General features: G+C 43.7%; 2 protein-coding genes across 5 annotated transcripts in view; one reads left to right on the top strand and one right to left on the bottom strand.

Annotated features, from left to right (window-relative positions):
- veph1 (ventricular zone expressed PH domain-containing 1) overlaps positions 1-6,239 on the bottom strand; it is a 72,372-nt gene extending 66,133 nt beyond the window's left edge. Inside the window, exon 1 of one of the 3 annotated variants that reach the window (XM_035622969.2) lies at positions 6,105-6,239. The gene's annotated coding sequence lies outside the window, so the exon portion shown is untranslated. Of the gene's footprint in view, positions 1-1,973; positions 2,124-5,827; positions 6,070-6,104 lie in introns of those variants that run through there. The other 2 variants (XM_035622970.2, XM_035622971.2) reach the window with 2 other exon arrangements.
- Positions 6,240-8,784: 2,545 nt separating this feature from the next.
- Positions 8,785-15,384, top strand: LOC118299143 (lysosomal amino acid transporter 1 homolog). Of its 2 annotated transcripts, XM_035622619.2 has the most exons (8): positions 8,785-9,137; positions 9,257-9,386; positions 9,810-9,897; positions 10,923-11,032; positions 11,185-11,286; positions 12,372-12,557; positions 13,222-13,387; positions 15,232-15,384. In XM_035622619.2, exons 1-7 carry the CDS (start codon positions 8,932-8,934, stop codon positions 13,336-13,338), a joined length of 939 nt encoding a protein of 312 aa, XP_035478512.1. In that variant the 5' UTR covers positions 8,785-8,931; the 3' UTR covers positions 13,339-13,387; positions 15,232-15,384. The 2 variants fall into 2 exon arrangements, with proteins under 2 accessions (XP_035478512.1, XP_035478511.1); XM_035622618.2 differs by having other exon boundaries at positions 13,222-15,384.
- The last annotated feature ends 56 nt before the right edge of the window (positions 15,385-15,440 follow it).

Raw genomic sequence — 15,440 nt, 5'->3', positions numbered from 1 at the left:
AAAAACACACACACACACACACACACACACACATGCACGAGCACGCAGACACGCACGCACACACACACGAACGCACGCGCACACACACTCACACACACACACACACACACACACACACACACACACACACACACACACACACACACACACACACACACACACACACACACACACACACACACACACACACACACACACACACACACACACACACACTTTAAAGCCGCTGTCTGCAATCATGATCAATCACTTTGCTCAGAGCTGCACTCCTCCACTGCCTCCGTTCACAGGATGAGCAATCAAGCGTATGTATCTGTGTCACTGTCTGCTCTCTGCACCCGCTCCCCTCCACAATCTGACTTCATCTCCTCGTACTCACACACCACTTCTCTGGAGGAAGTCCAAGCTAGTCCAAAAGAAAAAGCACAAAGCAGAGCACCAGGGAGAGAGCGTTATCTCTCCTGCCAAGCCTGTGATGGCCGTGGAAACCCGCCCATTGCCGGGATACCGCATCAGGAATCCTTGTTGGTCCAAGCCAGGCCGTTGGGATGAAATCAACAAAACAACCACAAACAAAGAGAAAAGGGATTTATCTGTCACACACACACACACACACACACACACAATCACAGCCATTTCTCTGGTTAGCCATATATATACATATATGTGTGTGTGTGTGTGTGTATTCACTATATTTGTGACTTGATGTCACACTACTTATTGATGCTAAATATGAAATGTGTCCACAGCTTTAAATATTGAAAATACTCGAATACCTGAATAAACGGTTTTCAGTTTCTATATATAATATTTTAGTTTTGGACAGCTTCTGACGTATTTGGGCGAAGTTAGTGTAGCATTTTGTTTTATAATTTAGGACTGTACATCTACATGATGTAACCGCATTGCGGTTGTATGCCGACCGCCAACCTATCAAGTGGCAGTTCACATCGATGTCTGTCCAGACCATAGACTATGTATAAAAATGAACATATTCACCAAGTCCGGGAAATTAAGCCAATCATAGGAAAAGCTAAGATACTTAGATCAGCCAATGTTTCGATAATCTTGAAAAATTGAAAAGAGGGCACCGGTCAAAATGCGAAACTCGAGGCTTCCAAAAAGCAGTTCATAACACAACAAGTGACGTGACGGACGGTGGGTTACCACTTGGTCCAGACTCGTGAAATATATGCAGTGATGACTTTAGAGGAATTTATTACAAGCTATTACGTTTATTTTATTATGATCTGCCAGGGAATTCTAAAGTTATGGCCAAAAAGGTGATTTGTAAGGTCACAATGACCTTGACATTTGACCATGAAAACCTGACAGAAAAACATAATACCTCCAGCTGTGGCTATCACAAGTTCAGAGGCATTCAAAAGAAAATTTAAAAATTCAGATAAAAAGGGACAAATGAGAGTTGGACAAAAACAGAGAGGAGTAGAGAGGGAGAAAGCCAGAGGTGGATAATGTTTCAGTGTCCTGAATTCCCTGTGTAACCTGCAGACAACACCCCCCCCCCACCCCACACACACACACACACACACACACACACACACACACACACACACACACACACACACACACAGAGAGAGTCACTACACTACACCATTCCTCTCTCTCTCTATTCACGAGTGAATTCTTTATTTTCTGAATCTTTTCCTGCTCTCACTATGACACAGCTCGCCAGCGCGATTCAGCGTCAGTGTGCGTTACTGAGTGTGCGTGTGTGTGTGTGTGTGTGTGTGCGTGCAAAAAGCAGAGGAAAAATGGGCCTGAGGAATTTCAGTTCTTAAACAATCAGCTAGTTACTATTAATCACCGAGCTACGGCTCAGCGAGCTCAGGAATGCAGCGCCTTTAAACACACACACACACACACACACACACACACACACACACACACACAGTGAATGACTTGCAGCTTGTTTTACCTGAGTGTTCAGATACACGTGCATTAATGCTTACCAGATAAACTGGACGTCTTAGTCGCGGTTAATTGATTAACTTCTTGTTTTGTTGTTGTTTCTACGTCGCTCTGCAAATACTTTGACGGCATAAATCCTTCACAATGAAATTCAGTTGACTGTATAAAGCTCGTCCCGGCAGCCACATGTTGCAGGGAGAGCTGCGAGTGTAGGCCACGGAGTGAGGGCGACAGGGGGGGCGCATACCGGGGGGCCGGTGTGAGAGTTAAGGGCTACGTGAGGACAATGTGACCGAAGGGCCTCTCTCTCTCTCTCTCTCTACCCCACCGCTGCCACTACTGTCTTCATTCAGTGCTCTAAGAGAGAGAGAGAGAGGGAGAGAGAGAGAGAGAGAGAGGGAGAAAACACTGCCTCTTTTGTGTGACCTATAAGACAGACCACCCCCTCCTTCCCCGCCCCCCCCCTCTCTGCTCAGTCGGCCCTATCCTGCTGTGTAATGTGCACCTGCTTGGCCTGCAAGACATCACACACACACACACACACACACACACACACACACACACACACACACACACACACACACACACACACACACACACACACACACACACACACACACACACACACACACACACACACACACACACACACACACACACACACACACACACAATAAAGGAGTTTGGTGAGAGGGAGACTGAATGGGAGTACAGAAGACAAAAAAAACGGCTTTTCACTGATTTCTCGTCTTTTCTTCATCTGTGTGTGAATAAATATTTGTCTCATCTTTGACCCGGTTCATTTCTTTTTTTCTTTCTTTCTTATTTTTCCTCCATATTTATACGTATAATTTGGATTTACGATTGGGAGGAAAGGGGGAGGCGAGGGGAGATGGAAGGAGGGGGCCGCCTGAACCCTTCTGAAAAGCAACAGTTTGAAGTTTATCATCTCACACATTACGACAAAGATAAATATGCCCATCAGTCAGAAATCTCTTTGAAAACACATCTTCTGGACTTCACCGATTTATATTTGTTCGTATGAACAAGGCTGCAGGGTTGGCTTTGTTCTTTTGTCAGTGTAGGTACACTCCACAGATGGCATATTAACTTTCAATAGGGAACCAGAGTCGGCTCTGAGCCCGTCTGATAATGTGCGAACTTCTGTTCAGAAAATGGGACTAAAGTAAAGTTAGAGAAGATGCAGCACTGATGTGGCCCCGAAGTGGGTGAGCTCGAGTGTACAGAGCAAAAGTCAAACATTAATTGGGACTTTTTGCTGCTGGTTGGAAACGTTGGAGGGTATCGGCCTATCACTGACCAGGAAAGATCCGGGATTCAACAAAAAGCGTGGGCTTCATTAATACCTGGAATAACTTTCATGGCATCTACTAATTGTTGAAATGTCTGAGTCAAAGTGGTGAACCAGATATATATATATATATATATCTGCTACTGTGCCAGAAAGTACAGTATCTTAATCTATGCATCGTTTACACAAACAGGGCACAGATTTCTTTTATCACTTACAGAACAGCTATAGTAAAAGATAAATATGTACATGCTAAGCCGATCTGAAGAATGATCTGGTCCTCTCAAAATACCGCCTCCCAGTCAACTGTACCCAAAAAGATAGATCATAATTTAACCAGAACTAACACTGACTTAATTCCAAAAAACATCATATGCTGAGCATTAAAAAAAGAAAGAAGAAAGAATCCATATAAATGGTGTGATAAAAAGCTGGTTTTACTTTGTATAGTTATTCCCTTTATCTGGGCCAATCAGTTATGTAACCGATGCCATGAATTTCATGAATAAGCACGATGAATAAGTCACAAAAGAAAAGGCTCCCCGAAGACTCTGGAAATGGGTCCGCTCTGTCACAGAGTTCTCAGTTAAGACTTCTCGAGAGATAGATCCCCGAGGTTTAGGCTTAAGAACATACTGCGGGAGACTTTTGGAAAGTGTGTGTGTGTGTGAGGGAAATTTCTCCATTATTTATGCCCTGCAGTTATGCAGCTGTGGCGCAACGACGGGGAATAACAGTACGACATGAACCGTGGAAAACGGCCACTGTAAAAGTACAGAGATGTGGAGAGGCAGAGAGAGGAAACGGAGGCAGAGCATTGAGGGGAAAACATGGGAGCTAATGTCTTATTTTCTCTCTCCGGAGAGCGGTCACTGTGGACCTGGTGAGAGGAGGCAGAGCCACTGGAACACTTGATGTGACACTTACGGATGGAAGGAGCGGATGAAAGTTCCTATCTTGCTCTGTTCTGCTTCCATTCCCCCCTTCGGTTCACCCCTTCAGAACAAAAGAGTTGTTTTTCTTTCGAGGCATATTAGAAAAAGACTTACAGTACACTTCATCTCAAACTCGGCTCTAACCCAGATAGGTCATCCGGAGACCTCTTCTGGGACCAACTGTGCTGGATTCCAAGGTGAAACTAATTTCTGTCCCAGACAGAGATAAAAAGATCTCGACAAGAAGATCCCTTTCCCCCTCTCACTCACTCTCTCTGCGTGTGTGTGTGTGTGTGTGTGTGTGTGTGTGTGTGTGTGTGTGTGTGTGTGTGTGTGTGTGTGTCTCTCTCTCTCTCTCTCGACGGGCATAACTGTGTCAAATGGCAGTGAATCCGGCCTTAAGCGGGAACAACAGGGGGTTCCTCTTTCGCTCTCAAGTTTGGCTCTGCTGCTCTCGGGCCCGTGACTGCAGAGAGGATTTCCATCCACAGCAGAGAGGAGCAGCTCCACAGCGCTACAGTTATTGCATCACCGCCCCGCACTCAGCCCAACTAACATTCATGCACGTTTTCTAATCCATCCATTATTCATCGCTCCCCGCTTGCCTCCCGCAGTCCGAACCCAGAGTGTCGAGTTGAGAGCTCGGGGGGAAACATGTTCTGCTTTCAGCGTGGTGTCACCCACGAGTGCCGGCTTAAAGAAACACATGCAGTCCACGACATACAGTATATTCTCAACCTCATTCTCAACAGGAAGCTGCTTTCAAATATCCTCAAACATACGTTTAATGGGTTTCCACGTTTAGACATAATTTCATATCCTGCGTCCAACAAATTATCCATCTATTATCTGAGTGAGTGACTGAACTGAATAGGGTGGAGGTTAGTAACGGATCACAGCTTTTGCTTCGTAGGTCAGGTAAAGAATAAAAAATGTTAAAAATAGAGAATTATATTTAGGACACACTAAATGACACATGGGATTTACGTGTGTCCATTCATCAGTCCCCGTCCCAAAACACGATGGGTTAAGATTTTGGTTAAAATGAGAAAAGATCAAGACAAAACACTAATAACTTTGCACTAATGTCCTTCATCTGTCCGTCTCAGACGTCTGTGACCTTGAGGACAGTCAATCACCACCACCACCCCACTCCCTCCTCCTCCTCCTCCTCCTCTTCCTCTGTGTTCACACATTCAGAAGGGAGAGCAACAGTAGATTTGAATTAAGAGAAGAGGAGAAGAAATGCACAGACTGAATGTGAGTAATGCGACTGAACTTGCCTTCCAAGCTCTCAGGACACATTCCACTGTATTTACACAGAAACACACACACACACACACACACACACACACACACACACACACACACACACACACACACACACACACACACACACACAGAGAGAGAGAGAGAGAGAGAGAGAGAGAGAGAGAGAGACTACACGGAGTTAAAGTAGGTGTGAATAAGTAGTTTCATGGGACACCATGTTTCCAGCAAAACCTAAAAAATATTCCATATCTATCATGTGCCACTTGCAGGTTGAGTCTTACCGTTACAGGTAAAAAGTGTCCTGCATGTGTGTGTGTGTGTGTGTGTGTGTGTGTGTTTCCTGCAAACACACAAATGCATTATCCAACAAGTTCACCTTATATTCCGTCCAGTGCTTCACTGGCAACAACAGCTCACTCACGACATCTCTTCCATCCACCTGCGCGCTCCCTCCGTGCGTCTCCAGAATGTAAAGAAGGTATCTGGTGCACGGTGCGCCCATCATCCAGTCAACTTTCCCGACACCAAGGAATGTGGGTGGTATGATATTCATGAACCCCCCTCCTCCGCGGGCAACGCGTTTCTGTCTCTAATGACAGAATGATTCCATGCAGAAAAGCACTGATTCATTTCTATAATCGCCGGCATCTTACCTGCTGCGCGCAGGACGAGGAGGACGCGCGGGACGCCGAACCTGGAAGCTCCGCTCGGCGCCTCCGGACCTCGGTCCAACGGCTGCACATAGCAACAGAAATCAACCCCCCCTCCGCACAGCTCCAAGTCCCCCCCCAGCACACGGCGAGCCTCGCGATCATCCCCCGTCACCGACGAACCGTTGGCAAGCGCGCCCTCGTGCGGCCGACCGGAGCGCGCACCGCAACAGGTGGATGGATGGAGGGAGGGACAGGGTGGGATGCTGCCTTCAAGCCCCCTAGGAGAACGAAGAAAGTACGAGGACAGAGAGAGAGAGAGAGAGAGAGAGAGATGCATCCTTGTAAAAAAAATGTACACACAAAATTAGATCCCTAACACTCTTTCAGTTGACTCTAGGCCTGTCACGATAATTACGTTCTCGACTTATCGTACCGTACATTGATATGAACTCAGACATTTGTATTGACCTCAATAACAGCCAATGTGACTACAAGCTTTTTTGTTGACATTACACCTATTCTCGTAATCAATGACTTTTTGGGTCTAGAAAATGTCAGAAAATGTCATGTCAAGGTTTTTGACATGTTTGTCTGAGGCCTAAACGCAACTTTAAACTTTCGATAACATTTCTCTTAGCACACGCGGCGACCAACAGATCTATGATGCAAGTTCACATGATTCAGTATCAAAAAGTGGTCTTAAAATGACGATAATATTGTTTATGGCAAAAATATTGTGCAACAAAAAGTAGTTATCATGACGGGCCTGGTTGACTCTTTCACTGTGCTGTGGCAGCAGTTCCGTGTTAACCGATTTATTTTGGTCTTGTTTTAGTCCACTACTGTTACTAATACTTTAAATTATGATCTAATCTTTTCATTTTTACGAAGATACCTTGAAGGCAGCATGTGAGAGAGAGCAGAGGAGTAAATGAGGCCTGATGACTTCATGGCTGTCTTCCAAAACCAGAGTTATCTCTAATCCCTTCTCCCATGCAGCTTCTCAAGCTTATGCTATTTAATGTCTGCAGCAAACCAAACTGGGGTTCAGAAAAATAATAGATGATTAAGGATGTATCTATGAATGATTAAAAAAAAAATGATCTGGCAAAAAACAATCACCGTATTTCTAATGGATATTGTCAGTATTGATGTCAGTTGGCCTAAGAGTGGTAACAGTAGTCGTAAAAAAAACATGGTGACAAATATAATTCAAAGAAGGGTCTGCCATCAATACATGTTTTTCTGTGTAGAACATTTTGTGTAGGCTATGTACTTATTTATGTATTTATTTATTGTTGTGATGTGACGTGGTCGATAGGTGGCGGTATTTCCCCAGGCATCGCCAATAGCAAGTAAAGCTGGACAGTTTGTGTGCGCATTTCCGGATAGACAAGGCAACAGGAGGTAGTAGAAGCAATTTTGCCTTCAAAATAAAAGCGACCGTATTTGTCAAATTTTAAATGGGGCTGCAGTAAATGGATTGCAGCATTATCTATTGAGATATCACAAATATTGGTCTATAGTGAAAGTATAAATATTATCATTTAATAAGAAAATCGTATTTCACTAAGCATTACGGCATGTTGCCGACGAATGAATAAAAAAAAAACCTTGTAGTCTTTTTTTTACACGTAAAAACATACATAAACATACAATTGTATTAATTGTATAAATGTCGATTTAACTAACATATATGGCAAAAAATGTCCTTAATGGAATCACACTGTTTGCAGGAGTAAATATAATATATATGTGCTTCCTTATCCATTTCCTATCCAGTATTTTGGAAGTAAAGAAATATCTAGTGTTTTATTTTATTTTATCTTATCTTATATTACTTTACCCCAATTTCCCTCACTGGGATCAGTAAAAGCGTTGGTTTATTTCATCATATTTTGAAAAATCTGACCGGAAGTGGACGAGTCACTCGGTGTGCCTTGACACTCAGAGGACCCACCAGTGTTGGACGTTAGCATCAGGAGCTAACGTGTCATCTTCCCTCTTCTCACGACTCCCGTCGTGTGAGGTGAGATGTGACGATGTGGCGGACGTTCACACGGACCCACGAGCAGCCTGCGGTCCGCCACGAGTTCATCGTGTCAGGTGAGCGGTTACCACCGAGCTCATTTTAGCCTCCTTTTGTTTGCTAGCATCTCTTCCTCAAGTCTGTGCCCAAACAATGACAAGAGACCAAAAGCTACAATTAGCCCAATTCGGCTCATTTTTAGAATCAACAAGAGAGTGGGAATCAAACAAACGTATCAAACACGGAAGCATAGTCAGAAATAGAATGCGTGAACACTGAATTTGAGATGGGTTTGCACCACTTCCTACTTGTAGTTTTTAGTTACCACGTCTGATTCATTCATCACTTGCAGACTGGTCGGATGAGAGGACAAGTCAATACACGTCCATCGCATGAGGTATGTGAGGTTGTCAGACCTGGGCTTTGTTGCCTGCATAAGCACACATCTACCACTCACACTGTGGAAGCAGGAGGAGGTGCAGTAGGAGGAGCAAGGAGCACAGGAGCAAGGAGTAGGAGCAAGGAGCAAGAAGCAGGAGGAGGAGGGGGAGGAGCAGGAGCAAGGAGGGAGGAGCAGGAGGAGGAGGGGGAGGAGCAGGAGCAAGAAGCAGGAGGAGGAGGGGGAGGAGCAGGAGCAAGGAGCAAGAGGAGGGGGAGGAGCAGGAGCAAGGAGCAAGAAGCAGGAGGAGGAGGAGGGGGAGGAGCAGGAGCAAGGAGCAAGAAGCAGGAGGAGCAGGTACAGCAGGAGCAAAGGAGCAGGGGCAAGTAGGAGCTGGAGGACAGTCAGAGCCAGCCCCCATGGCGGCCGCCGCGCGCTTCGCCGGGAAGAGCGTGGACGCGTCCGCCCCCAACTGGAGTGCCCCGGCGCTGGGCAGGCCGCTGTGTGTCAACGGGACGCCGTGGATCCTCTACCTGCTGGAGGAGTGCGTGGACAACGTGTGGGAGCACTGCAGCGTGGTGATAGGACTCGTGTCCATGTTCTGCTTCCTGCTGTCCACGTTACCGTAAGTGATGATGGTGATGGTGATGGGGATGGGGATGTTTACCATCTCAATTAAATGTCGAACCATGAGGTTAAACTCTTATCCTCCTCCTCTGTCTGTCTGTCTGTCTGTGTTCCTAGGCAGGTCTACGAGGCCTATCGTAATGGCAAAGTGGAGGAGGCCATGTCTTTTGGCTTCCTCTTCTTCCTCTTCAGTGGAGACGTGACCAGCTTTGCAGGATGCTACCTCACCAGCCAGCTGCCAATTCAGGTAAACACACACACACACACAAACACACACACATCCTAACCTCTCATTTTACTGATGATTTGGGCTTAACTCTTTGGATCTCTGTCTGGAGTTTGTGTGTGTGTGTGTGTGTGTGTGTGTGGGGGGGTCTTTCAGATTGTCCATCTGAAAGACATATTATTATCTTTACTTCCAACTTGCTTTATTTTTTTCTAAATTTAGTGAGTTCTTCCATTAACATGTTGAGTTCACTTGTAGCTCACATAAGATAAAGTAAACAAAAATATTGCTGAAGTTAATTTTCTTGACACCATGTTTAGATAGAATGTTTCTCGTAGCACAAGGTTCACAAGGTTTTGTGTCTAGGCAACTTTTGTCCAAGACTGTCTGACCTGAAAATGCCCTCTTACTTTCTCTCTCTTTCCCTCCCTGTTCCTCTCTCAGGTGGTCACAGTGGTGTTCTACATCTTCACCGACGTGATCCTCATCTCCCAGTTTCTCTACTACAAGATCAAGAACAGCTCCAGCAGAAGTAAGCCCATGAACATTATCCCTCGTCTTGAGGCCGAGCGATGGCCGGCGCGCTGTGGGAGTCAACCATAGATCCGTGACCCTCCAGTTTAATGAAAAGCATAAATATGAGAAAGCATGTACTTCCTGTCGATGACTCAGTAACCGGCAAATCTGGGCTCACTGCTAACTTACCACTTAACACTCACAAAGACATAAATACTGTGATTATGGGTTTACTGTACTGTTGTGACTGGCAGCAGGAATGAGAACAATTCAGCAACTTCTCAGCTTGATAATCGTGTGGATTTCCTCGTAAACATACTACTGCATGAAACTCCTGCCGCTGAACAGAGCTGTCTCCCTGCAATTATGCTGTTTTCAGTCCTCATGTTGATGGGTGAGCTTACTAACTGACGGTGTTTACAAAAAGCTTGAGACTGGAGTTGTACTTTTACACTACAGTTCCAGTTCATGGTAGAGTGAGACTTTATCTGATTGTAGATGTCGGTGTATCTGTCAGAAAAAAAAAAGGAAAGCAATGTCAGTACAGAAATGCCAAACCAGGTTTGAGATCATTTACAGGTTGCATCTACGTTTCCTATGATTGTATGAGCACAGACTTGTGTTCACTTCTGTAGCTTAGGTCATACAACTTTCAAATTATTAATCTAAAGCACCTCAAGATTGTTTGTTTTAAACTCATATATCAATATCAGTTAAGAGATGGCGGAGAAAGATGTAGTTGTTATGTACTTACCGGTGGTTATCACCAAATCCAAAAGTGCTTAGCTGCTTAATGACTCATAGACATGCTGGGCACAGCTCTGCTCATACAGAATATGTCGGCTGTGTATTTGCAGCCTTTTGTTACTGGATACTTTTAATCACTCCGATAAAGAAAAAAGAGGAAATTTTACTTGTGTGTAAACACAGTAGGCCTTGACACTGTGTATTTATGACTGTCAGCTTTGATGTAAGTTAATGCGAGCAGTTGAATTTGCCTCTGTCAGATCTTCACCCTGTGTTTGTGTGTTTGTCCTCCAGAGAGCCCTGTGTTGAAGTGGCTGTGCTCCACGTGGTGCGTCGCTGCCACGCTCGTCCTCCTGGCATTACCCAAGCTCATCGTAGACAATAGTGCAATCTTAGACACCCAGGTAGGTAGATGTGTGTGTTGTATATGTTGTATATTTGTGTGCATGGGCTTTTTGGATACACACTTTTGACTGGAGACTGTGGGTTTTACTGTTTCTTGCCAAGGTGCAACATTTATACCCTTTCGCCTCTGTCTCCCCCCTCTCTCTCTCAGAGTCCCACTGCCTCTAAATCAGTTGAAATCACTGGCTACGCATGTGGATACCTGGCATCTGTCTTCTACCTCTGCTCCCGTTTTCCCCAGCTCTATAAAAATGTAAGTGACGATCTGTTTGTTTGTTTGTTGACTCAGTTGAGCTGTGTAGTGTGTTTCCATGGTTTGTGTGTGAGCTGTGCCATCCTGAGGGGAAAACCGATTGCTCGCGATCCCATCCCTGGACTGGGGGGGTCTGAACTTATTACGAGTCAATAAGTCCTTAATAGGGACCGTGTGTGTTTGAAGAGGGAGGTGGGATTTTTGTGTGTTTGTGTTTACAGTTGTTGTATCAAAATTAGAACCAGGCATTGAAGACAATGGTGCCATTGTACCGAAGATACATCTTGGCTCAGATGCAGATAAAAATCGCCAGAGGGGATTGTGTCTCAGTAGGCTGCTAGTGCAAGAGAAACTTCTTGGCGTACACTACACACACACACACGCACACACGCACACACACACACACACACACACACACACACACACACACACACACACACACACAGACACACGGACACACACACGCACACTTATACACACATGCACACGATTGTAAATCATTAAGTCAGATTTGCCCTGGGGAAATCCATTCGTGTTCAGACATGTCAGTTTTTTTCAGCAATGAGCCCAAAACATTTCCACCGTATCACTTCTTGTGGCAAGTTGCTCATCCAGGTCGCAATCTACGTGGTTGGGGACAGAAAAGTATGAAACTCCTTTATTCAGACAAGGTTAAACATTTATCTTTGGTTTCACAACATTGGATCGATGCTTCTTTTCCTGGAGGAACTCATTAGGCCGGTTTACAGAACACGCATACCTCTTATTGTTTGCGCTTTGACAAGTCTCTTTTCAGTTACTGCATTTCTAATACATGTAATCTTTTCTTTTCAATGTCCACTGGTATGCCAGACAGTACGGCACTTGTGAGCGGAATGAATTCATTATTTGTTAGTGTAGTTTTTCAGTGGGATTTGTTTCTTCCTGTTGTGGTTGTATGTGCAAATGCACAGAAGATGGATACATTGTTTTTAGTCAAACTGGCTTGTGGTCCAAATATTGTACCTTTTTCATTGACTGTGGGTTTTTATATGAGCACGCCAGTTGGTCTGTTAATAAAATGCTGTACACTTTATCTCTTCTAGTTCCGGCGACAGTCTACTGAGGGGACCTCTTACCTGTTGTTTGCCCTGGCCATGATGGGCAATGGGACGTACGGTTTGAGTGTCATCGTGGTCCTACCTGCACTGAGGGGCTCCAAACAGACATTCATCATCAAACACCTGGCCTGGCTCATCGGCAGCCTGGGAGTCCTCATACTTGACTTCTTTGTATCCTTTGAATAACAGGTCCGGTCACAAAGTGACGACAACTAGAACACATGACATCTTCTGATAACACCTGAACCTGTACCAAGGTCAAAGCTACAGTGTGTAATTTTTGTACTTTTCTTGCGACATCTGGAGGTTAAGTTGCAAACCGCAACCAACTGAGCAACCGACAGGGGATAGTTAATGGTGGTGCACCGTTGATGAAAATTCAACGTGAATGTTCTGGACCGTTTTGTGCAACAACCGTATTCAACACGATGTAGCAAACATGATGAATCACACGGAGGTCGGGTCCACCTCATGTAACTATATTTTACTCATTCAAAGTTGACGAAAAAACAGTGTTATACATACATGAACACATAGTTATGGACAATATATAAAATTTCTGTGAATATGTTCTCCTAAATAATACACACTGTTGCTTTAACAGTGGAGCTGTCTTGAATACATCTTAAACTTTTATATTTAGATTCACATCCAGGCATAAATTTTGCTAGTTTATATTTATTTATTTAAAAGGGACAATGTACATTAATTACTATGCATGAGAACTGTTACTCACGTAAGTGTTGATAATGTTTTGCCTTCACTGCCGGCATCAATAGTTGCCAGATTAAAATATATCTTGTCTCTGTTTTGTTATGAGCCTTAACCTTGTCAGGTCACGGCCCAGTTCATCATGTACAGAAAAAAACGCTCTGCTAAAAGCAAAGCGCTTCTCAGCGTCCCAGAGGTGGAACCTCTTCTGTGTGAAGAAGAGGAACTGTCGGTGTTATAGGACACAGCACGGACACCAACTCGGACAATCTTTCGTCGAGAAGGGACTGGTTAGTCTGCATTTTTTGTTTTGTTTTTGACCATTCTTTGGGGTTCTGTCTGATCGGTGATTTACTCATAATGAAGCGCAGAAAATGGACACATTGCCGAAAGCGTTGTGTGAACGAGGAAGCGGTGGAGCCAGCAGGGGATTCCAGTACATCTTTGCTGTCGGATCCGATTCACTGCAGTAGTGAGTGAGATCAAGGTCGGAGCATTTTTCCTTAACACTGGAGATCAAGTCAAATCAAGTACCTCTTTAGAAACATTTCCTTTCAGGCGTGTTGGCAACACACAAGTCTTTTATTCGATTATGAGCCCTCGTGTTTTTGATTAATTATTCCTTTGGGGATTTCTTGACCTTGTTTAAGCGGAATAACTGAATTTTTATTCGCCGTCGGGGAGCGGAGACACCCAGAGGAGGAAGCTTCGAGCCAGATGTCTTCTAACTTGATGGAAGAACAAAGTGCCTGTTACATTTACACTTTTTTTTGACAGGTTAAATACTACTGTCTCATATACTATAAATACTACTATCAAAGTATTATACTAGGATTTTTTTCTCACCTTATTTGGTATTTTAGTGACGTAAAATAAATGAACCAGCAGTAACGTTTTTTGTTATGTTTCGTCTTTCTAGTTTCATTTCTGCATGGTTAGCTGTAGCTAACGGGGATTTGTCATGAGAAAAATATAAGATCACTAGACTTATGGCTTCATTGCATAGAGTTAAACAGGATGTAGATGTCTGTCGTGGCAGTGGCTCCGCCTGAAAGATGTTAGTTTGACTGCAGGGGAATTTCAAGAAAAGGGCGTTGCATTTCTCTGCTTGAGGAATATGTTGTTTGTGCCTTTTTAAGCTAAACATAGTCTTAATGTAAATGCACTGTATAGCTATTTCGAAACTAAATGATTTAAAACATGTAATTAAGTTTGAATCCTAAACTGCTGTTATTTATCGTCTCCATTCCTAAAACATTACCTGCCTCTGTACATTTATGTCAGAAGCATTAACTGGTTAAGTCTTCCTGTAACGGCGTCCTGAAGAAGACTATTCGATTATGTAAAATGGCTCTAATAATATGAATATTTGTTAACATAGAATTTTGTTTCTACTTTGCTCTACACAGGTCAAATTTATTTTTTAAAACATGTCTCCCTTGGTAGCTTTCAGTGAAGAGTAACACAAAACAAATAGAACAAATAATTGTGGTATATTGATGAGCAGTTCAAGTAGAGAAAATATAAATTTCAATCACTAAGCAAAGCATATTGCTACTCAATATTGTGCCAAACGATTGTGGTCATGTCATCCACTGAACCAACATTCTGCAGCTTCCTCTACCTCATTGTTGTGTGGACATGTTTTATTACTCCCGGCGTTCGTGTCTTCGTGATGAGCTAACCTGTAATCGGAGCACCGTTCTCCCGTCTGACTCTTATTTGGTTAACACCTACACTGCTACATGTGCGTGTCGGTCAGTGTCGTCACAATAACCTGAGCAACGTGGCTGACCTTTTTGTTTATAGTCTTTGTCAGGCAGCCAAGTGATGCAATAATGTGAATATTATGTGTATATATTTGTTTGGCATTTGTTCTGACTTTGTTTACTGAAGTAAATTTAGTTATTGCAGATTATTTTTATATTGCACGGCCCTCTCTTGGTTCCTTCTTAAAGAGCCCGAGATACTTTTTCAATCTAGCACAAAAAAGGACCTTTTATTGTATGTTTTGCCACTGTATACTGTAGAACAGGTATTTATAAGACTAGTTTTTTTCCTGCAATGGTGACACTGTATTCCTGAGACGTATATATTTTCTTTGAACAACATTCTTTTTTTCTCTTTTTTTTAGGATGTACATGAACAAATCTATTGTAAATCTGAGCTCTGTGCCCATGATATGTTTCCAGACACCGTCTCCTTGTAAGTCCTGTATGTAAAACACAAACACTACACTGTACAAATATGCTACAGAAAAGTTGAATAAAATGAAATAAACCCCTCAGGTAAGATAGTTGACAGTGTTGATTTGATGAGAAGACGAAGAGAACATGGTCACTA

The sequence above is a fragment of the Scophthalmus maximus genome, chromosome 11, assembly GCF_022379125.1.
Source record: "Scophthalmus maximus strain ysfricsl-2021 chromosome 11, ASM2237912v1, whole genome shotgun sequence".
NCBI lineage: Eukaryota > Metazoa > Chordata > Actinopteri > Pleuronectiformes > Scophthalmidae > Scophthalmus > Scophthalmus maximus.
This window is presented reverse-complemented; position numbering and strand designations above follow the sequence as displayed.